The 23,705-nt window shown below is 38.8% G+C and overlaps 1 protein-coding gene across 1 annotated transcript in view; it reads left to right on the top strand.

Annotated features, from left to right (window-relative positions):
- Positions 1 to 23,705, top strand: part of LRP2 (LDL receptor related protein 2) — a 200,401-nt gene that overhangs the window by 92,424 nt on the left and 84,272 nt on the right. Inside the window, exons 23-34 of the mRNA XM_059704195.1 lie at positions 1,885 to 2,004; positions 2,097 to 2,213; positions 3,844 to 4,221; positions 5,419 to 5,667; positions 6,448 to 6,659; positions 7,406 to 7,590; positions 8,621 to 8,849; positions 10,203 to 10,380; positions 13,392 to 13,520; positions 16,936 to 17,102; positions 18,058 to 18,201; positions 22,177 to 22,286. Of these exons, the coding sequence (XP_059560178.1) occupies positions 1,885 to 2,004; positions 2,097 to 2,213; positions 3,844 to 4,221; positions 5,419 to 5,667; positions 6,448 to 6,659; positions 7,406 to 7,590; positions 8,621 to 8,849; positions 10,203 to 10,380; positions 13,392 to 13,520; positions 16,936 to 17,102; positions 18,058 to 18,201; positions 22,177 to 22,286 (2,218 nt within the window). The remainder of the gene's footprint in view (positions 1 to 1,884; positions 2,005 to 2,096; positions 2,214 to 3,843; positions 4,222 to 5,418; positions 5,668 to 6,447; positions 6,660 to 7,405; positions 7,591 to 8,620; positions 8,850 to 10,202; positions 10,381 to 13,391; positions 13,521 to 16,935; positions 17,103 to 18,057; positions 18,202 to 22,176; positions 22,287 to 23,705) is intronic.

Consider the following 23,705-nt stretch of genomic DNA (forward strand, 5'->3'; position numbering starts at 1 on the left):
ACCCATCTGCTTTTTATCTTGCCAGTTCTAATTTTCTTTAGGTTGTCATTTCTAGTTTTGGTTGCATGACTAGGCAAGTCACTTTCCTTCTGGAATAGATGAGCTTTGAGATCCCTTCTGGCTTTCAAATTTTATAAGTCTACTAGAGGCCCGATGCACGAAATTTGTGCAAGGGGCTCGGCCCTCGCAGCCCCTTGCGGCCCCTCGCAGCCTCGGCCGGCCCTCGTAGCCCCAGCTTTGTCTGGACTGTCGTCCTGCTGTTCGGTCTAATTACCATATTAGCTCTTTATTATATGGGATATTTAATACAACTTCATCAGTGGATGGGCAGCCAGCACACTCGATTCTCTGGCTGGGTCTCTTCAGCAAAGCAGGCCCTCGGTTTTTAGAATTGTTCTGATTAGACTCTGGATTAAATCCAGTTATCATGATCAGTCTATACTCTATTGCTACTAGCATGAAGGTCAGGCTAATAAATGCTGCCTCGTTGGGCTCCATGGCTTAGCTTTGGTGGAGTCCTGGACTTACTAGTAATCATGAAGTGTAGCCTAGTCCAAACTAACTTTCTAAGTGTGGTCTACTTTCAGGGTGTAATCACTGTTTTTGACTTTGCTCATGGTATTTTTTTATAGCCTAGTTTATTTATTTATTATTATTAATATTACTATTTAAATTTATCTTCATTGTTGAAAATATTACAGGCATCTCCCTGTTTTCCCCATTGATCCCCTCCACCCCACTTCTGCCCCCTCCCCAGGCCTTCGCTGCACTATTGTCTGTGTTGATTCATTATGAATATTGCATATAAGTTCTTTAGTTAATCCCTTTCCCCTCCCTCTCCCTTCCTTCTGAGATTCACCTATAGTCTTTTTATTCCTTTTTAAAAAAAACCGTCTTAATTTTGAGTGCTCTTGCTGGTTTGACTTTGGCGATGTGGCTAAGTTGAAGGAATTTTGAACACATGTACAATTAAAATAACATCTATTTCTTTTTTTTTTTTTATTGCTTAAAGTATTACAAAGGGTATTACATATGTATCCATTTTATCCCCCCGCCCTAGACAGTCCCCTAGCCTCCCCTATCACCCAGTGTCTTATGTCCATTGGTTATGCTTATATGCATGCATACAAGTCCTTTAGTTGATCTCTTACCCCCCTACCTCCTGCCCCCCAACCCTCCCCGGCCTTCCCGCTGCAGTTTGACAATCTGTTTGAGGCAGCTCTGCCTCTGTATCTATTATTGTTCAAAAGTTTATAATGGTCTCTATTGTCCATGAATGAGTGAGATCATGTGGTATTTTTCCTTTATTGACTGGCTTATTTCACTTAGCATAATGCTCTCCAGTTCCATCCATGACGTTGCAAATGGTAAGAGTTCCTTCCTTTTTACAGCAGCATAGTATTCCATCGTGTAGATGTACCACAGTTTTCTAATCCATTCATCTACTGATGGGCACTTAGGCTGTTTCCAGATCTTAGCTATGGTGAATTGTGCTGCTATGAACATAGGGGTGCATATATCCTTTCTGATTGGTGTTTCTGGTTTCTTGGGATATATTCCTAGAAGTGGGATCACAGGGTCAAATGGGAGTTCCATTTTCAGTTTTTTAAGGAAACTCCATACTGTCTTCCATAGTGGCTGCACCAGTCTGCATTCCCACCAGCAGTGCACAAGTGTTCCTTTTTCTCCACATCCTCTCCAGCACTTGTCGTTTGTTGATTTGTTGATGATAGCCAGTCTGACAGGTGTGAGATGGTACCTCATTGCTGTTTTGATTTGCATCTCTCGGATAACATCTATTTCTTTAGCATTTTTCAATTTGGCTCTGCTACACATTGAACAAGAAATAAACTGTTATTTGGCTTTGTTTTTGGATGATATTAGACTTTACAGCGACATGCCTGCCTAGTCAGTTTCATTGCCCTGACCATCGGTGTATTGACCTGGCTTATGTCTGTGATGGGGACAAGGACTGTGTTGACGGATCTGATGAGAATGGTTGTGGTAAGAGGATTGCTATCTTTTTATTCATGCTGTTTAGAAAAATCCCAGTCTCATTGAGCTGATTTCTAATGCTTTCTTTCTTTCATTCTTAGTAATTAATTGCACTGCTTCTCAATTCAAATGTGCCAGTGAGAATAAGTGTATTAGCAACGTATATCATTGTGATGGTGTTTTTGACTGCAGCGACCACTCTGATGAGAAAGACTGTCGTAAGTACCATAGATCCAGCATGTTTCCGATAAAGGAATCACTTCATTCTATCAGCATTGATATTACCACAGATTTTCTCTAGCTCAGACAAACCGGAGGGAAGACAGTCTGAATTATAAAGTATTGTCGAAGGAATGCACTGTTAAACAAATAATGAAGTTGCCAACACATTACCACGTAATGATGTATGATTTGTGAATTAGTTGTATAAATGGGAACTTTCACATAGTTTCTTAGGTAGTTTAACTATTTCTTAGATATTTTTGTTTTTCTACTAAGTTTTTCTAGGTTATCCCAAATTAGTGTGTCTCAAATTTTTGAGACTTAGCATATAAAAAGGTGTTTTAATGGTTTCTTTTAAATTTCAATATAGAGTCAAATCATGGTATGGATGTGATATGGAGCAGAATTAGATATTGACTCTAATGAATTTATTCTTTCAGTGTTTTTTGGTTGAATATCTGCTAAGATATATATGTTAAGTATTTGTCTGTAAAGTCTAGTAAGAGTAATTATAGAAAGTAAGAGATAATAAAGCAAGGTGGTCAGTTAGAAGGGCCTTAGAAATGATACAGATAAAATTCTAGGAAGGCTCAGAGAATAGAAATTCCTTCTGCTCAGGGGGTTCAAGGAAAACTTTGTGGAATATAAATTGATAGACCTACAGTCTACAAAGGCTGGAAACCTATAATGAACAGTGTTTGCAATTGCCTACTTTTTGTGTTACGTGGATTTTAAACTCGTAAAAAAATTGTCAGTGAAGTAGTCATTTTTTTGAATAATGGTATTTTTTTGAATAATGGTATTTTGGACCATAAAAAGTAGGTTTCTGTCAATTCTACTCAATCAGAAAAGAAGTGCTTAAATCTATGGATAAAAAGAAAAGTTAAATAAAATGGTTACATGCTTTATAGGTGTGCACCACACCCAGAAATTCTTAGTCACTGATTTTCCTATGTCACATTGAAACATAGACTTCTGTGATGATCTGAGGTTACAGTTCCAGGTACTAATGACTTGCTGTTGCCCTTCTAGGTTCCTGGGGGGTTGGGGGTAGGAGGGCTTACCCCTGTGAAATAGGGAGACAGTTCTTATCTCTCAAGAATTACTTGATCAACAGTGGAAATTTTGCAAAGAATTAAGGGCTTACTGTCACCTTTTGCTTAATGGGTGCTGGTTTAATTGGATACAGCTTATTTGAGGAATAATTATGACATCCAAATGTATTATTGAACACATGAAATTCAAAGTAACCATAGCTAATTAAGTACAATTGAAATGCTCTGGTGATTCTTTAATAAAGAGACAGCTGTATTTTATGATTTATTCTGTAATTGAATGAACATAAGAAATGCAGGAAATATAATGTTCTTTTGACTGAGGGAATTTATCTTCTATTCAAGAGCTGTGCATCATGTTCTTTGTTGTCAGATCAACTAATCAGACACATAAAGCTTTCTATTTACCACAATGTTGGAGGGTACACTGTGTATCATTTTTACATTTTAATATTTATTTTAGTCATTATTATAAACCTATCATTGATCCAAAACCATTTCCTATAGGGATTATATAAAAGGAGTTATAAATTGCATTCACAAGCCTATCTTCCCTGTGCTTTTCTTTTAGCAACCAGGCCTCCCGGGATGTGCCACCAAGATGAATTTCAGTGCCAATCAGATGGTCTCTGCATTCCAGGGACCTGGGAGTGTGATGGGCATCCAGACTGCATCCATGGATCTGATGAGCACAATGGCTGTGTGCTCAAGACCTGCTCTCCATCCCATTTTCTTTGTGCCAATGGAAACTGCATCCACAAAGAGTGGGTCTGTGATGGGGACAATGACTGCAGGGATATGAGTGACGAGAAGGACTGCCCTACTCAAGCCTTTCACTGTCCCAATTGGCAATGGCAGTGCCCTGGCCATAGCATCTGTGTGAATCTGACTGCAATATGTGATGGCGTCTCTGACTGCCCCAATGGGACAGATGAGTCCCCACTTTGCAGTAAGTTCCCTGACCACAGTTTACTGGCCATCAGTTCATTCTGACCAGCAGCCTGCTGTGCATCACCATTGTCATAATCAACATGTAGCTTTTGAGGAAGGGATTTCAGTTCCTCTCTGAGTTCAAATCTGTGTAGGGATAAGCATCATGATTCAAATAAATCATCACTGGATAATATTTCTCATTAAATCCTTTGCATTTGGTTCTGTGTTTGTACTTCTTTTTATGAAATCATTAAAAAAATAAGTCTAACTGAGGCCATTAGATTCTCTAATTAAATTTGGTTCTATTGGTAATGGACTCAAAAGTTTCTAACTTTAATATTTTCTAATTTCAATCAGAACTTGCCACAAAACAAATGAAGTCCAGGGATTTGTGTTTGCTGTGATTAGAACTTTGTGATTGGCATGTAATCCTAATTACTGTCCTTTCTTTCTTCCCTCTTTAATCAATGCTCACTCTCAGATGAACCTCAGCCAGGTACGATTGCAAAGTATTTTTTCTTTTTTATGATTTTATATGTGTTGTGTTTGTGCTGAAAATGTTCTAATCAATTTGACTTACTTCCCCTTCTAGTGCATGTTTTGTACCATCACTCTTATAATAAGTTACATGGAAATAGAGGGCATTTGCATTCCCAGGCATGCGAGCTATGTTTGGGTGGCTTCAGGCATTGCTGTTTTGGCTCTGAAACTAAGGAATGATGTTTGTGGACCTGTGCTCTCTAGTGTTCCAGCTGTGTTTCCCCTTCCATTTATTCACTTCCATAAACCTTCCAGCCCTTGCTCATAATGTCAGTCTTATCTTCTATTTCTATATGGGTAGAAGAATAACAGAAAGCAAATGAGAAGTAAGTTAGGTGTCTTTGCATGCTTGATCAATGATAGTTGTGTTTCTTGATGTCACCAATATTTCCTCAAGTTTCTCACATTGGACTAAATGGAATTATAATAGAGGGGTGTAGCGAAGAAAATGGTCCAAGTCCAATGGATGTGAAGAATAGTAAATCCTTAGGTCTATCAGAGCAGACACTGACTAGCCTGTGGAGTTCATGCAAGTGAGTGCTGCTCTCAGCTCTTACCTGGGTATTATGCTGAAGGTAGCCCTAGACTATATGACAAATATTTGCAGCAGGGTGAACCAAAGAAACAAAGATTCCTCACTTTTCCCCTTTCTTATTCTCTTTCTTTATTCTAGACCAGGAGAGCTGCTCAAATTTAAATGCTGGTTGTACTCACCAGTGTGTTCAAGGGCCCTTTGGGGCTCAATGCCTATGTCCATTGGGATACCTGCTTGCTAATGATTCTAAGACCTGTGAAGACATAGATGAATGTGATAATCCAGGCTTTTGTAGCCAGCATTGTTACAATACAAGAGGCTCTTTCCGGTGCTGGTGTGATAAAGAATACATGTTAGACACTGATGGGAAGACTTGCAAAGTTACAGGTAATGACTGAACTTGAAAGTGAACTAACTCCAGTTAACAACATACCCCAAAGCTTAAGATCAAATGTGTTATATTGATATTTGGAAATGCTGATTAGGAGTCAAATGATGGATCTTGTACTTTGGAAAATGGAGGTCAAAACATATACAGTAGAAGATGCTTTTAAAAATTATTTAGAATAATATCAAAATGTTTTTTACATTATTTAAATATCTTTATATATTGAGCATAATGCATTCAATTTGCCCAATATTAGCTCAATTTCTATTAAGTGAAAGTCATTACACTATATATTAGGATATTAATTCAGCTGCTTTAAATGACCAAATAAAGGAGGGCTAAAACAGAGTAGAGGGGATATTGTGAGATAATTAGATGTCTCTGACACAGCTGGATGCCTTTGGAAAAATTATTTGACATGATTCCTGCTTTCTAGAAGCCTATAATTTAGGAAAGAAGATAAGCAAAGTATAAAAGTAACTAGAAATAGGAAGAATGCAAGTATAGTTCACTCCATATTGATATTTAGACAATATAATTAAAGGAAGAAAATATTTCAGAAAAAGCTTATTTTAAATACTCGTGCAAATCAGCTAACTATTTCGGCAAGGCATGGAATGATTAAAAAATTTTTTAATAGAGATTTTTGTTTTTCGCCATTACTATAGTTTGGAATTACATCTTCCTCTGTTACCAAAGCATTTCATTAAATATTTGAGATGCTTTAGCTTTGTTTTCTTCCAGAATCAGTGACATTTTTGCATTTTCTTCTTTGACAGCATCTGAAAGTCTTCTGTTACTTGTGGCAAGTCAGAACCAAATTATTGCTGACAATATCACCTCCCAGGTCCACAATATCTATGCACTTATCGAGGGTGGTTCTCACATTGTAGCTGTTGATTTTGATTCTGTCAGTGGTCGTGTTTTTTGGTCTGATGGAACTCAGGGCAAAATCTGGAGTGCATTTCAAAATGGAACAGACAGAAAAGTAGTAAGTACATTTCTACTGACCTTTGGCCTAATTCCACTGTTGTGGGTCTCTTTGCTATTACTCTCCAATGAGAGAAGGTCCTACTGCGTACTAGGTAGCTCTCATATTCCCCTTTGGGTGGTATTGTACCCAAGAGGCCTGGACATTCACAACTCCAAATCTATGCGTGTTTTAGATAAGGAAGTGGTCTCCGAAGGCAGATCCATTGTTTTGAATTCCAGGCCACATGATGTAGAGACTTCACAAAATCTATGAGGTTCCCTTTGCAATTTTTTTTCTGGTGTATGAGAGCAGAAGGAAGTGCCAGGGGAGTTAAGAGATTGCTTTTCATAGTTTTAATTTAGTTATGTTTTTCAGTCTATCTCCCAATTTGTTTCTTGACCTTTGATGGATATGCTTCCTTTGCCCCTTAGAACTTTATTTTATAATCATTAGCACTTAATCAAGATATTACTTTTGATACCTTGGCATTATAAATTTTCATAGGATTGCCAATTTAGAGAATGGATAGAGCTTTTGTTAATTGGAAACACTTTGAAACCAAAATGAAACTACACACTAGTTCAATCAATTCTACAAAATCTTGTATGTTTTTCCTATAAAAATGTAGTGTTGATTAGTAGTTATCTATAAGGGATGACAAAATTTTATAATGCTCACAAGAGCAAATTAGATGCTGTATTCCAGATTTTCATGTTATCACCCATTCCCTTTAGAATTCACTCTTTATTCAATTTTGTCTTTAGGTACTTGACAGTGGCACCACCATGACTGAAAGTCTTGTGGTAGATTGGGTGGGTCGCAATCTTTACTGGACAGACTATGCTCTGCAAACAATTGAAGTCTCTAAACTGGATGGGAGCCACAGGACTGTGCTGATTAGTGAAAATGTAACAATGCCGAGGGGACTAGCATTAGATCCCAGACTTAGGTAAGACTTTTTTTTCAATGATCTTGCCCTGACATGATTATCGTGAAGGAAAAATAATAGGAGGAGGATGTCACTGATATGCATATTATAAAATTTAAAATAACCTGTTGTTTAAACTTCTCTATAGAAGTGGTAGGCATCCAACTGGTTGTTGCTATCATTTCTTTATCTTTAATAGTGTTTGCCATAAAGTACACAAGGGCAATTGATTGTTCACTTTCAGACTGCATTGATTTATTAGCTTGGCAATACAATTATTGACATGATTGTTGTAGAATTATATAATTAAGTTTCTAATGAATGTATACAGTAATATGCCGTAGATGGGCCAGCTTGCTATAACTTTGATACCTCATGGTTTCATTAAAAAAAAAATAATAACAAAAGCCAGATTTTTCTGCTTTGGTTTCATGCTATTTCCTAGAGTTCCCTTTTATGTAATACAAGGGAGAAAATTTTTTCCTGTTGTTCCTAAAGGGAAGAAAAAGAAATTCTCCCACATGCTTAGAAACTTCTGCAGGCCTCCTCTCTTGAATTTGCTTAGATTCTCTAACTTAGATTCTTGTCTGCAGGATGACAAGTTGGGCAAATTATGTTCAGTGTGATACAGACTTCTAGATATTGCAGAGATTCAACTCCAGTGAAATTTATGATGAATCTCTGATGAGAAATAATTTGACCCTCTTAAACATGACAGGGTAGAAAGTCAAGGACAGATGGATTTTTCTAGATCCAATATTTTTGGATTGTACAGAAACATGAATCGGCATTGAGACATTTCAGAGTCATACTGTATGGCATGTTTTATGAACATTATAAAAAAACACCTAGGTGGCTTGTGGTTGCATCATATTTACAGTTTTCCTTTGCAATGCTCAGAGGAAAGAATAAGTTCTGTGCATATATTCTGAACTGGAAATGAGTTATTTTAAGTAGAGTGTATATATGATGTCCTGTTACTTGAGATGACAAGTTATTTTTCTGTGTTGAAATATGTCCTGTCCGATTGGTAACTAGTTTCTTTTCACAGTGAACATCTGATGTTCTGGTCTGACTGGGGCCATCACCCTCGTATTGAGCGAGCCAGCATGGACGGCAGTTCGCGCACTGTTATTGTCCAAGACAAGATTTTATGGCCCAATGGCTTAACTATTGACTACCCCAACAGACTGCTCTACTTCTTGGATGCCTATCTTGATTACTTAGACTTTTGTGACTATGATGGACAACATCGGAGGCAGGTGATAGCCAGTGATTTGGTAAGTTGGTAGTGAGGAAAAAACCCGGAAACTATAATAGTGACTGAGTGGAAAGCAGACAGAATAACAAGAATACGAAGAACTTAATTTTTGTGTTATAGACGTTGCATGCCCAATCCGGGGCATATTAACAGGAATAAGGGCCAATCCATCTTTTCTTTTTTTTTTTTTTTTACTAACTGAAATGTGTATTTTTATTTTAGTTCATGGTCAGATTGCTCGTGTAATTTAGTTGATTTGTAGGTGCTAATCTGTTGCTTCTGTACCTTTAAAAAGTGTTAAACAAATAGTAACAATTTAATTATATTTACATTCTCAATTAATCATAGCCTGTTATGTGCTTTGTATTTTTATTTAGGAAATTCTGTGGATTTTATTCTCACAAGTTATGGTAAAATACAGAAAATGTATTTTTTTCCAAAGAACTATTAATGACTTCTATTTAAGATTGTCATTATTTACAGTCTTGTGACTTGAAGAGACCCTGGGAGGGCCTCTCCACCTTCAGAAAATATGCATCTAAGCTGTATCAGATTTATGTACATCTGTGAGAGGCAGAACAAGACGGTGGGAATTGCACTGGGGAAGGAGAGATGATAATGGGGTGGTGGGGACCCCAGACCCGGCACTTCACTTTCTGTGCTTCAGTTTTGCTTTCATTTGTAAATGGGTGCCCAGTGTAATTACCAGACTAAAAATGAAGACTAAATGACACATGCATGAGAAAGGATTTTGAGTGATATAATGGGAGAGAGGTCAAGCAGTATAATTTTAGTCTGTCTCTTGAATAGTGACTTCCCTGTGTTTTAATTAAATAACTAGAGGCCCAATGCACGAAATTCATGCAAGGGTAGGCATTTGCAGCCCCGGTTGCTGGGGCCCTCGTGGCCGTGGTCCTGGCTGCCTTTTGGCCCTGACCCCCGCCTACACCCGCCTTGTCCTGGCACTGCCCGCTTCTGCTTCTGGTTCCCTGATTCCGCGGAGCCCCTGATCAATTGCCCCTCAGAGGGTGGCCTGGGCCTCCCTCTTTGGGGTGATTGCGGAGCCCTCCCCCCTTCGCATTGACTGCCCGCCCGGCCCCTGGCCTGGGCCTCCCTCTCTGCAGGGCAATTGTGGGGCGATGGTGGGCCCCCGACCAATAACATCACACCCATCTTGGCTGGCCTGGTGCTAGTGCGTGTCTTAGCGTGGTCTCCTGGACGGGCGTTCTGCTGTTTGGTCGATTTGCATATTATGCTTTTTTTACTATAGATTACATGCTGAAGGAAACCATCTATTCAGCATCCTTTTCTACTTTGTTTCCCTTGGTTTTTATTTCTGGGTGAGATCTCATTGTTCTCTTCTGCCTCGCAGATTCTGCGGCATCCCTATGCCCTGACCATCTTTGAAGATTCGGTGTACTGGACTGACCGAGCAACTGAGCAGGTCACTCAAGCCAACAAGTGGCACGGAGGGCAACAGGCCGTTGCCATTTACAATGTGCACCAGCCTCTTGGGATTGTTGCGGTTCATCCTGCAAAACAGCCGAATGGTAAATGAGAGACCATCGAGAGAGACAGAGAAACGCTCTGCCTGAAAATAGCTTGAAAACACTTTTTCTGGAAATGTGAAATGCAATGAATTTTCCTTTCCGCTTTACCAACTACTCTTGTCCTAACATTTCCATTACTTTTATTTACCATGGAAAACTCAAATCTTGTATGTAACAGCAGCAGGTCTAAATTGTATCATTTTATTTAGCAATTGGCTACTGCTTCTGTGAATTTTCTGAGTCTCAATTTCCTCCGCTGACAAATACAGCATAGACCAGATACACAGTCCCTTTTATCACTACCACCTATTTTTAGGACTTATTTATTATGGCACCATTGCCCTGTAGGTGCTCTGCTGTGGCTACCCCATCTTCCTGGAGTGCCTGGTGTAGGTGGAGAGGTGATTTAAAAATTTGACTTTGGTAGTGTGAGGAGGAATAAGTCACTCTTCTCTCCTCATAACTCTGCAGTGGATTCTCATCACATTCAGAATCTGGCCCCTGTAATCTCCCTGGTTTCTTCTCCCACTTACTTACTCTTGTCACATCGGACTTCATTGCATTTCATTGTGTCCTGAAGCATACCAGGCAACTTCCCACCTCTGAACTTTTTGCAGAGTTTATGCCTGCCTTAGGCCCACCTGCCTCCCAGGGATCGTATCTTTAAGTCATTGTATCTTTTTCTTTTCTTTTTTAATATCTTTATTGGTTTCAGAAAGGAAGGGAGAGGGAGGGAGGGAGGGAGGGAGGGAGGGAGGGAGAGAGAGAGAGAGAGAGAGAGAGAGAGAGAGAGAGAGAGAGGGAGAGAGAGAGAAACATCAATGAATAGAGAAATCTTTGATTGGCTGTCTCCTGCACATCCACTCTGGGAATTGAGACCACAGCCTGACCTGGAATCAAACAGTGACCTCCTGGTTCATAGGTCAATGCTCAACCATTGAGCCTTGCCAGTCGGGCCCCACCTCTGAACTTTTGCACTAGCTTTTTCCCCTGCCTGGAATATCTCTCCTCTAGATTTCCACATCAGTTGCTCCTTCATGTCATTTAGGATTCTATTAAATGCTCCTGCTGGCTCTCAATCACCCTACCTAAAATAGCCTTTCCTTCTCATAGTTATTTTGCTGTTTATCCTCATATTCTGAAATCACACAATTTATTTATTTATATTTTTAACTTAAAAAATATATATTTATTGATTTTTAGAGAGAGAGGGAGAGGGATAGAGAGACAGAAACATCAATGAGAGAGAAATGCCATTGGTCAGCTGCTTCCTTCATGCCCCCTACTGGGGATGAAGCTTGAAACCTGGGCATGTGCCCTGAGCAGGAACTGAACTGTGATCTCTTGGTTCCTAGGTCGATGATCAAGCACTGAACCACACTGGTCTGACACTCACAATTATTTATTTATTTATTTATTTATTTATTATGAATTTATTGGGGTGACATTGCTTAATAAAATTATAGAGATTTCAGGTGTATAATTCTCTAATATATCATCTGCATATTGTATTGTGTGTTCACCCCAAGTCAAGTTTCCTTCCGTCACCATTTATTCTCCTTTTACTCTCTTCTACCTCCTGAAATCACACAGTTTATGAGTTTAGTTCTGCCTCCTTTGCTAGAATATCTGTCCCATGTTTACAGTATTCCCAGTGTGTGGAATGGTGTTTGGTATATAGTGAAGGCTTAACATTTTGGAGCGAATGAATGGATTAATAGATCTGACAGGGTATGTAATAAGAACATGTAAGGTCTGGAGAACATCCTGTGAGCTTGGGATACACACAGGATCACTCTTGTCAAGGAGCAGAGACACACAAAGATGTCATCATTAGAAAAATAAAAGATTGTTATGTAACCAAGTTTGGTCAACAGTGCGTAATTGTAAAGGTCACATAGGGACACACACCTTAATTTCATTTAATGTGAAAAGGTCTTTTTAGGTCAGGCCAGGAGACAATAATACTTAGCATCATATTTCCATACTAAGCTCAGGATTACTCAGCGGCTATTAGTTCATAATCTGGTATTGACAGGATTGATCTGTAACCTTGGGCAAGTCACTCCTCCTTCTTTGCCTCTTATGAATTTTATGATGAAAGCTGGGTGTTAGGGAAGGCCAAAAGAGTCAAGGAAAATACCCAGACTTACAGAGGTAACTTCGTGTACTTGTGTCTTCAAATACTAGGGGCCTCTGGGGGACAATAATAGTGTGACAGAGCACGTTTGAAAATCAACCGAAGGACTTGTTTGCATGCATATAAGCATAACCAATGGACATAAGACACTTGGGGGGTAGGGGAGGCCTGGGGATTGTCAAGGGCGGGGGGGAAAAAAAGGACACATATGTAATACCCTTTGTAATACTTTAAGCAATAAAAAAAAACAAACAAAAAAAAAATAAAAATGTACTTGTTTAAATTGAGATATAATTTGACATATATTAGTTTTAGCTGTACAACAAGATTTGAAATATGTATATCTTGTGAAATGATTACGACAATAAGTTAGTGAACATCCATCAGCACACACAGTTACAAAAACATTTTTGTGATGAACTTTTAAGATCTACTCTCAGCAATGTTCAAATATGCAGTACAGTGTTGTTAACTATAGTCATCGTGCTGTGTATTACATCCTCAAAATTAATGAGCCTTATCACTGGAAGCTAATACTTTCGACCACCTTCACCATTTCACTCACCCCCACCCTCTGATTCTGGCAACCACCAATCTGTTTTCTCTGAGTTCATTTTTATTTATTTTTATTTTACATATAAGTGAGATTATATAGCATATATCTTTTCTGATATAATATTTCACTTAGCATAATGCCATCAGGTTCATCCATGTTGTTGCAAATGGCAGGATTTCCTTTCTTTATGGCTGAATGATCTTCCATTGTGTATGTGTATATATAAATATGTCACATTTTCTTTGCCCATTCATTCTGTATACTTCTATGTGGGATTTTTCCATTCAGCAATGTTTACTTCTCTTTCTATTGCAGATGTAAATTCCTGTGCCTCTGCCCCCTGCAGCCACCTATGCCTGCTTTCCTCAAAGAGGCCACAGCTTTACTCCTGTGCTTGTCCCTCTGGATGGAGTCTCTCTCCTGATTCTGTCACTTGTCTGAGAGGTACAGTATGCCCTTTAAGTGTGCCCGGACGGTGGCCTTGCCGTAGTCTGTGCAATTCAGTGTAAGCTGTAAACCACTTGCTGATGGAGTGTGTGCTGCATTCCCTTTGATTCAGCAGTATCTGGGGAGTGTATGTGTATGGGGTGACTTAATTGAGTACTCAGTTGTTATATAGTTTCTGAATATAAAGCTAATATTATGTGTGCATGTGATTCAACAGTCCTAGCTTCATATTTTCTCTTACCTGGTTACAGTTAGACAAGCTATGGTAATGGAAAGTTCCAAATTCTGCACTTAAGTCAAAATTCTTCTTTTTTTTAAAAAATTCTTGTCTTTTTCTTTTCTTTTTATTGAATTAATTGGGGTGACACTGGTTAACAAAATTATACAGGTTTCCGGTGCACAATTCCACAACACATCATCTGTACATTGTATTGTGTGTTCACCACCCCAAGTCAAGTCTGTGTCCATCCCTATTTATCCTCCCTGTGCCCCCTCCATTGTCGATCCCCCCAGCTATCACTATGCCACTGTCTATGTCCATGAGTTTTCTCTTTTTTTCTCAATCCCCGCACTCCTCCATACAACCCTCAACCCCTATCCCCAACAGCTGTCAGCCTGCTCTCTATCTATACATCGGTCTCTGTTTTGCTTGTTTAGTTCATTAGATTCTACCTATGAGTGAAATTATATGGTACTTGTCTTGACATTACTGTATGGCTTCATTTTTCAGGATCTTGATCTCATTTTTATTCTCATAGCCAATAGCCAATCATGAGTGTTGTAGCTTAGGTCTTCCCACTCCAGTTTCAATACCTTTACTATTATTATCTGACACTCTAAAAATATGTTTCCACTGTATGAAATATTTTAAGTGATGATTTGAGCAATTTAATCTTTATCTAATCCTAGATATTTTACTGGGTTGGTTGAAGAATATGTGAAGGGTTATATTAAGTACTTTAGGGAGTAAGAAAGAAAGGAAAAGGTGTAGTCAATCTCCAAAAGAGATTTCTTCTGGAATTTGCACTTCATCTATTTAAAAGATACATTTGTATTGATTTCAGAGAGGAAGGGAGAAGGAGAGAGAAATAGAAACATCAATGATGAGAATCATTGATCGGCTGCCTCCTGTACGCCCCCTACTGGGGATGGAGCCCGCAAACTGGGCATGTGCACTTGACTGGAATGGAACCCAGGACCCTTCAGTTCGCAGGCCGACGCTCTGTCCACTGAGCCAAACCAGCTAGGCTAGGGCTATAATAAATTATTTTAAAAAATCATTCGCCTTTGCTTAAAAATCTAAAGAGTTATAAATTCAAGTTTCTTTCATTTCTCAGTAAAGAGGAGTGAATGTGTTTTGCTGCTCATAAAAATGGCTGTACATAAGTTCAAACTGAATGTTTAATGATAAAAAATTCCTAAAGTAAGAGAAACTAGAGTCCTAATCTAGAGGCAGATTTAGTTTTCAAATGGAAAATACATGCTGAGTCTAGGAAATTTATGGTGTTTACAGATTATGCAGATGTAGGCTTATTCCATGTAATATTTTGCAGTGATACTTCCCTGATGAAAGATTTTAATTATTGGTAATTCTTACAAAGGGATTGGCATTTGCAATTTTTCTTCAGACTTATTATGAAGCTAATCTTTGCTGACATTGTTTAATTTAGTGTGTCCTCATTGTCTTTCAGCAGAAGATTAAACTGGGCTATAGACATTTTGGATACAAAGCATTCTTTCACCACAGATTCTTGAACTGTGCATTGGGGATTGGTGTAATCAGTATTACTATATGATGGTGATTGATAAATGTCAACTCTACATAGTACCTTTGGTTGTTTCACAAAAATTCCACTAGTGGTTTTACCATGGGCTGAGTTTAGTGAGGTAGAAATTTTTCAGTTTCCCAAATGGTTTCTCTGTACCAGTTGGATAACTAAGTGTCAATGTGTGTTGAAAGTTACACATTTTTTCAACAAGAAGCTTAGAGAACTTGTTAACAATTGTAGATGAAAACATTTTACTTGACCTACATATTCAATAGCCTTTACCAGGGTTCCTCAAACTACGGCCCGCGGGCCACATGCAAATACAAATATTGTATTTGTTCCCGTTTTGTTTTTTTACTTCAAAATAAGGTATGTGCAGTGTGCATAGGAATTTGTTCATAGTTTTTTTTTTTTTAAACTATAGTCCGGCCCTCCAACGGTCTGAGGGACAGTGAACTGGCCCCCTGTTTAAAAAGTTTGAGGACCCCTGGCCTTTACAGTAGTGTTTACTCTGTGTCTGGCATATCTTTGGAAATGCTTATGTGATAAGGTTAAGGGAAAAAGCAGATGGCCCTGGCCAGCATGCTCAGTGGTTAGAATGTCAGCCTGCAAACCAACTGGCCTTGGGTTAGATTCCTGGTCAAGGGCATGTACCTAGGTTGCAGGCTCCTCCCTGGCCGGGGCCCAGGTCAGGGCTCATGCAGGAGGCAACCAATCGAAGTGTCCCTCTCACATTGATGTTTCTCTCTGTCTTTCCCTCTCTCTTCCAAGCTCTCTAAAAATCAATGGAAACATATCCTCAGGTGAGGATAAAAAAAAAAGAAAGAAATGTCATATCCTATGAAAGAGACATCTTGAAAATGCCTAAAGGAAGTTGTCATTTTTTCATGGTGAAGGGACTGGAGTCCGTGTTGATGAAAACACCTTGGCAGCTGGCAGTGGCAGCAGCAGCGGGGTGATGGGAGTGATGCCTTCCCCTGATCAGCCCACAGAGGGAGGCCAGACTGTGGCTTAGGCTCACAGGGAACAGGCCTAAGCCGTCAGTTAGTAGGACATCCATCCCCTGAGGGCTCCTGGACTGTGAGAGGGGGCAGGCTGGGCTGAGGGACACCCTCCCCACCGCCGCCCCCCCCCCCCCCAGTGCCTGAATTTTGTGCTTCGAGCCTCTAGTGATAAAACAAACCCACTCTTGAATTTCATTCATTTAGATTTTTTTTTTCAATAAGGGGACTATAGCTAGGATAAGATTATCTTTGAAAAAGTACTTCATTGTATTAAGGAGACTAAGTGAACTGATAGTTTGAGTAAAATATTATGAGGATGTTTAAGTTTCAATATACAGATACTTTTTGAGAGATACTGTTTATGTATTCACCTATGCACCCACACATTTATTCATTTATGTGATCATTCATTTAGTTACAAATATTTATTAGGCAATTATTATATACCAGACTCTGGGGACATAATAGTAAATCAGACATAGTCACTGCCATTTGGGATATAATATATATTGTACATTATATTTATTGCTGCAATTATATTTTATTTCATTAAATGGTAACAATCCACTGCCTTTCATTACTCTAAGTGTCTGGGAAGAGTGGGATATAATTTTGACTGATACTCTGTTATTTTCACAGATGATCAACCTTTCTTAATAACTGTAAGACGCAGTGTAATTTTTGGAATCTCCCTTAATCCTGAGGTGAAGAGCAATGATGCTATGGTTCCTATATCAGGGATACAGAACGGTTATGATGTTGAGTTTGATGATACAGAGGAATTCATCTATTGGGTTGAGAATCCAGTAAGTTTTGAATACCATTCAAAATCTGTAAATTGTTCTCACAGAGCCTGCACTGATACCTCCTTATAGGCAAACGTTTGCTGGGTGGATAAAAGGGCAATGATCCAGTAATACTAAATTACCACTAAATAATTTTTTTTGATTCAGTGAGGGATATAAATGGGAGGTTGTCCTGGAGCAAAGATCAGAAAACACTTTAGCTTTAGAATAATAAGCACACTTAAGCTATTGGGCATTTTTTATTCATGCTGCAAGTACGTATTAAGTGCTTACTGTTTGCCCTGCACTGAACTAGCTGATTCCAATTGCAGAATACATGCCTAGAAGCAGCAGTCACAAAGATTGTTCTTAAGGAGCTTTAAGCTTGTAGAAGATATTAGACTAACAACAATGATCACAACTCAAGACAAAAAGCAGGCGCTCCCTAGGGATTCCAGGAAAGCATTTGTTGTGACTGCTGGGGCCTTCATTCAAATCTTTGCCTCGAGAATAAAAAGAAAACTTCTCCAATCACTTTCCCATTGTGCCCCCTCCTCACCCTTTAGGGTGGGGAAGGGGCAGAGAGAATACAAATGAGGAGAGAGAGAAGATTATGTGTTTGCTATTCTCCCCACTATGCAAAACATACTCCTGATTCTCACCTGTGACTTGGTTTATTTTTATGACTCTGGCCCGTGGTAATTAACAAATAAATCTCTGTAGCCAGTATCAGAGATAGTCTGAATGGTGAGCCTTGTGTATTCCCGTGACACACTTAAAAATCAGTGTTTTCAAAGTGTGGCTGGCATTAGCATTGTACACAGTGAGGCCATCCAATGGTGCTGAACCTTGGCCGTTTCTGCAAGTCTGAGGAGTTTAAAGAGACAGCAGCTGGCAGTAGCCACAGTGAAGGAAGTGTTTTCATGGAGAAGATGTGGCCTTGAAACAACTCACTTCTCCATGTCTTTCTTTCTAGGGTGAAATTCACAGAGTGAAGACAGATGGCACCAACAGGACTGTGTTTGTTCCTCTGTCTAGTTTGGGCGCTTCTATGAGCCTGGCCTTAGACTGGATATCAAGAAACCTTTATTACACCAATCCTGGAACTCAGTCAATTGAGGTAATGATTCCATAATACTCTGTACACAAACACTAGTTTCTGATTCATGTAAAATCTATTCTCAGGAAATACTTTCATGGAATTTTGAAATTATTTTTAAGCAGAAACAAAAGTGAATAGTTATTTGTATCAAAGCTAAGGAGGAAAACCAACTTAAAAATAAATTTTTGAAACTTTTTACTGACCTATTTTGTTTCCTCCTAAATATCAATGCTAACTTGTTCCTGTTAGGAGGATTTGAGATATTTTTGTAAAAACAATAAATAAAAATGATGTAAGAATTCAGCATAAAAGAAAGATTATAATAGCAGGGAATTTTCATTATCTCTTCTCATCAAATCTTCAATGCTATTTTAGTAGTAAACCTAATTTATAGGTTAGCTCTGTTCTAAGATGGAAATCTTTCTATGGCTCCAATATAGTTTTCCTAACAGTGAAACCGAAAGTAGGAACTTGATTCTGATTTCTTTGATACTCTCCTCTCTGCGATAACTGTTCTTTTTTACTCTAATTCCCAGAAGAAATTCTAGATGGGGTGTAGGTATGAAATCACATGAAGTAGATCAGAAGTAACTTGACTAGCATTGATTTTCTCCACTCTGGGACAAAGTTGAAACCTGTGTGTGTGTGTGGGCGGGGGGGGGGGGGGGGCAGGGGGGTTAATTTATAATAATTTTGAAAGTGAAAATTCCTAAAGCAAAGGGAGGGGCTTGTGAGAGGGCCAATTAGTAACGCTGAGTAGAGTGACAATCACTGCGCTGGATCAGGCACCAGCTAGTAAGGTTGTTCTCTTTGGAACATTCAGAAAGAGAAATACTACAGATGAGGAAGGCATACAGCAACCAGGTGGCTAATTTACAGCAGATAGGAGGAGCTCACGTCAGCCAGTGCTTTACAATTTACAAAGGGCTTCCACAAACATCATCTCATTTAATCTTCACTACATTCCCAAGTGCAGGCAAGTGTATTAACCATTTACATTGAGCGGGACATTTGCAATATGCACAAACATTAATCCCCCAGAATTTATTAAGCGGGGTAGAATCATCAACTCTTAACATGAGGGGAAACTTGGAGGCTCATCTGTTTCAAGCCCTTCATTGTTTGTTTTCCCCCCCACAAATATATTTTTATTGATTTCAGAGAGGAAGGAAGAGAGAGAAACATCAATGATGAGAGAGAATCATTGATTGGCTGCCTCCTGCATACCCCCTACTGGGGATTGAGCTCACCACCAGGGCATGTGCCCTTGACTGGAATCAAACCCGGAACCCTTCAGTCCACAGGCTGACTATCCACTGTGCCAAACCAGCAAGGGCAAGCCTTTTGTTTTTAAAATAACAATCTGAAGTCCATAGACGTTAAGAATTTGGCTTAACTCGGAAGTGCTCTAACTTTGCCCTGTTACAAATCACAACTCCAGCAATTGGCCCGATTTTAACTCCCTTTGTCAGTGACAGAAGATATTTGTTCATTATGTCAACTGAAAATATCACCTGCCATCAAAACATAGGCAAAATTTACAGCCCAAGAACCTTAATATGGAACTTACATCTCTCTAGACTACTCAGTGCAAAGCTGTCTTAATTCCAAATGACAATCTGTTCTTATTCTATCTCTTGGTCTCTTGCCTTGTTAATGGGGGCCTTCCCTTTTAGACTGATAGTTTAGCAGAAAATGTGTCTTCTCCAAAAGTGTTAGGTAGAATGAGAGGTACCAGTTGACATCCGTATGGGTAAGGCTGCTTTAGCCATATAAACCTGAAGTTTGTAATTGTTCCCCATTGCAGTGAGGTACTGAGAAAAGATCATTTGCTCTGAAATCCAAAGGCCTTGCTTTGAGCCTGACTTGCTTGCCCATTCACTCAACAAACACAAGTAAATGATTTCTATGGATCAGTCCCATGGTTAGTTCTGGACATTCAAAGATAAACAAAACATTTTTTTTCCTGCTTTTGAATAATTTACACATCTGAGTGCCAGACACATAAGTCCTTTTGCTGCAGTGTGATAAGTACTGTATGGTACCAGCAGTGAATATAAAGTGTTGTGTGGTTGGGGGCAGAGGTTATTGTTGAGTCTTAAAGGATGACCAATATTTATTTCTGTCAAATGAAGAAGTAGGGAAGAGGCAGCCAAGACAGAGAAAAACACTCTATTCAAAACCCTGAGATATGAAGATGCATTTTGTGACTGGGGAGAGCGGTGTGTTTCCTCACAGGCTGTTAGACTTTGGGAAAATTACTTATCTTCTCTGAGCCTCTCTTTCCTTACCTGTAAAATGGGGTTAGTAGCTCAATAAGGAAATGTACTTCATGACACTAAGGTGGCCTATGAAGACAGTGCCCTAATTCCCTCAAGTCACAAATATATTTAGAATATCCATAAAGACCCCTGACAATAATGATTCAAAGGTAAATTGCCTTTCTAGTCTTTTTATTGTTTTTATCCTTTGGTGATATCTACTGTGACTCTTCCAGGAGAAAGTTAGCTTGCTTAAGAAAACAAGAATAGTGTTCATTGTTTACCTGTACAATATCCGTTCCAGCACAAGAGTAATTCAGGTTCAATTCCCATTTCAGGATAAAAGAGAAACATTTGAGAAACTGTTTTCCACTAGGGGTAGCTGTGAGCCCATTCACTAACAGCAATTTTTTTAGTTGGAAAGTGAGGCTGACAGAATGGCTTGACATATTCCACAAGGAAGGAAATTCCCTTTGAAATAAAGAGATCTGTAGGCCTAGGAAAAGGAGAGAAATTATAGTAGAAAGAGGCAAATTGAAAAGAGAAAAATTATCTTAGTCCAAGTAGGAGAAAAAGAAAGTTATCAGAGAAGAGAAAATTTTAGAGAGAAGTGTGAGAGAGAGAGAGAATGTGTGTATGTGGGGGTGGGGGTGGGGTGGGTGGGTGGGGGAGATGGGATGGGGGGAGAAAGAGAAATACATGTAGCAACAGAGAGAAAAACATAAACACAGATACACAAATAACTTTTTGCACTGAAAAACAATTTTATAGAAACACCTTCATGCAAATCAACAGACATTTTCTAATTTACTACTTGTTTCTCCCCTCAGACCATCTCAGGTGCATATTAAAATAGCCTTGCTTCTAGAAAAACTGCTTCTAGTGCAGTAATCCATATTTCTCTGTGATGTCAGGGTTCTTTAGCATTGTGATTATTACATAATAGCAATAATAATTAAAAATAGATAGCATTGGGAAAGACACTATATCTTTTAGGCCTCTTTTTCTATAATATGGGCATAATGTTATCTACCTCACAGGATTAGCCCATTAAGTGGACCAATACAAAAACAGGAAACATTTATTAAACACACTTGTGCCAGTTACCATGTGTGTGTTACCTCATTGTCCTGTGAGCTCTATGTACAAGGTGCCATTGTCATCCACATTGAAATGACAAAGAAACTAAGTTTAGATAAATTTACTTGTCTTAGGTCATGCAGTCAGAGCTGGCAGGGCAGGGATTTGAACTCCTGTATTTTAACTCAGACTGTTAATTTGGAACAGAATTCACTTTAAGTCTGTGTGAATTCACACTGTGTTTGTAGTGATGGGCTACGGGGTGCTATGGTTTGGTTACTAGGATGCATGAGAGCTATGGGATTCCCATTTGTCTTTCAAAATTTCCTTTTTCTAAGGGCAGTTTTTGTAGTTTCTTTCTTTTCCCCCCATTTGAGTCTGTCTTTTCTTTATATACATTTCCCCTCCTGAAATTTAGGTGAATTGAAAATAGGAATTTGAGAGGTGATTTTACTTTTCTTGCTCTCATTTTCTATTGAGAGGATTTTCTTTGAGCCCAGAAATGCAATTAGGAATTACTGAACCTCTTCCATAACTCCCATTTGTCCCTAATCATGCTTTGGAATTCGTTGTGTCTTAAGTTCTCCTTCATCTCAGCTTTCTTTTTTTCCCCTTATGAAATCCAGTTCTAACAAGTGACTCTATGCTATAGGTTTTGACACTCCGGGGAGATGTCAGATACAGGAAAACATTGATTACCAATGATGGGACAGCTCTTGGAGTTGGTTTTCCAGTTGGCATTACTGTTGATCCTGCTAACGGGTGAGTGTTAATAAACGGCACATGCCTGCTATACAGCACCATTCTTGTAAAGGTTATGATCTGATAAAATGGAAGATTTCAGACCTAGGACATTTTCTGATTTCATATGCCAATATTTGAGTAATATAGATCTCAGTGAGGAAGAGAAATAGCTCTGTGGTATATTTAATGTGAAGGATATAATATATATTTTGTTCTTTGTTCACCCACATTGGACTGAAGATTAATTCCAAATAAGTAAGAATTTCAGGGATTTAAAAATAGAATTATAAGAATGAGCAATACATTCTGATTGTGAGTGAATGTGGAAAACTTTAAGGGGCTAGATAACACTTGAAGAAGACTTTGTAGGAAGAGAAGGCTTCTAAGTAGGTGGAGAATGGGTTGCAACTGGGGAGTGGTACTTGAAGCCAACTGAGCATTGAAGGTGCAGAAGTGTGGGGGTGGTATTTATAGTCCTTGTGCAAAGAGCTGGAGCTAGAGGCTTAGAGCAGGGGGCAGTTCACCAGATGGGAGATACAGCAGGTAAAGTCTTTTGGGAACAAATCTTGGAGAGCTTTCATGTCATGTTGAGGAGTTGCACTTGATTCTTTAGAGAAATAAGAAGCCAGCAGGAGATTTGGAGGAAGGAAGTGATGGAACCAAGTCTGTATTTCAGAAAGATTGGTCAGGATTGGAGTGGAAGAGGACAGGGGCAGGGAGAACAGGATAAGATGAAATTAGTGATATGGACTAGAGTCCTCTGGTCTCTTTGATTAGTTATTTCATTTTATGCTGTATTATAAACTAGAATAATAAATTATAAATAAGAGCACTGACTTTTTAAAAAAACAGTTAAAACATCACACATGTATTTTGATTTTCTGCTTGACAGCAGATTCTCAGGCCTGGAAGGGAACTGAAGAAGTAATTTATATTAGCTCTCTGCTTCAAGTAAGGATGATGTGCAAATCAATCTCAATTTTAAAGGCTACTAAAAGCAAAAATTCTATTCGATGATTGCTGACTTGCCCTAGTTTTCAGTTATCCTTTCTAGATGAAGGACACCTTAGATTTAAAGTTCTACTTTTGAAACTCAAACACATGTATTTTTCATTCATCAAACATTTTTATTCATCAAACTCCCATTATTGGGTGGTCTGTTATGTAGGATCAGTTAACTATTGAAACAAACTCCAAAATGTATAATGGCTCAAAGAAAATAGAAGTTTATTTGTCTTTCACTTGGGCAGTGGAGTTTGGGTAGAAAGTGGGAGAAGCTCTATTCCAGTGATTCTCAACTTTCCTAATGCCGCGACCCTTTAATATGGCTCCTCATGTTGTGGTGACTCCCAATTTCATTGTTACAAATTGAACATAATTAAAGCATAGTGATTAATCACAAAAACAATATGTAATTATATATGTGTTTTCCGATGG

This window comes from Myotis daubentonii, chromosome 7 (genome assembly GCF_963259705.1).
Source record: "Myotis daubentonii chromosome 7, mMyoDau2.1, whole genome shotgun sequence".
Lineage (NCBI taxonomy): Eukaryota > Metazoa > Chordata > Mammalia > Chiroptera > Vespertilionidae > Myotis > Myotis daubentonii.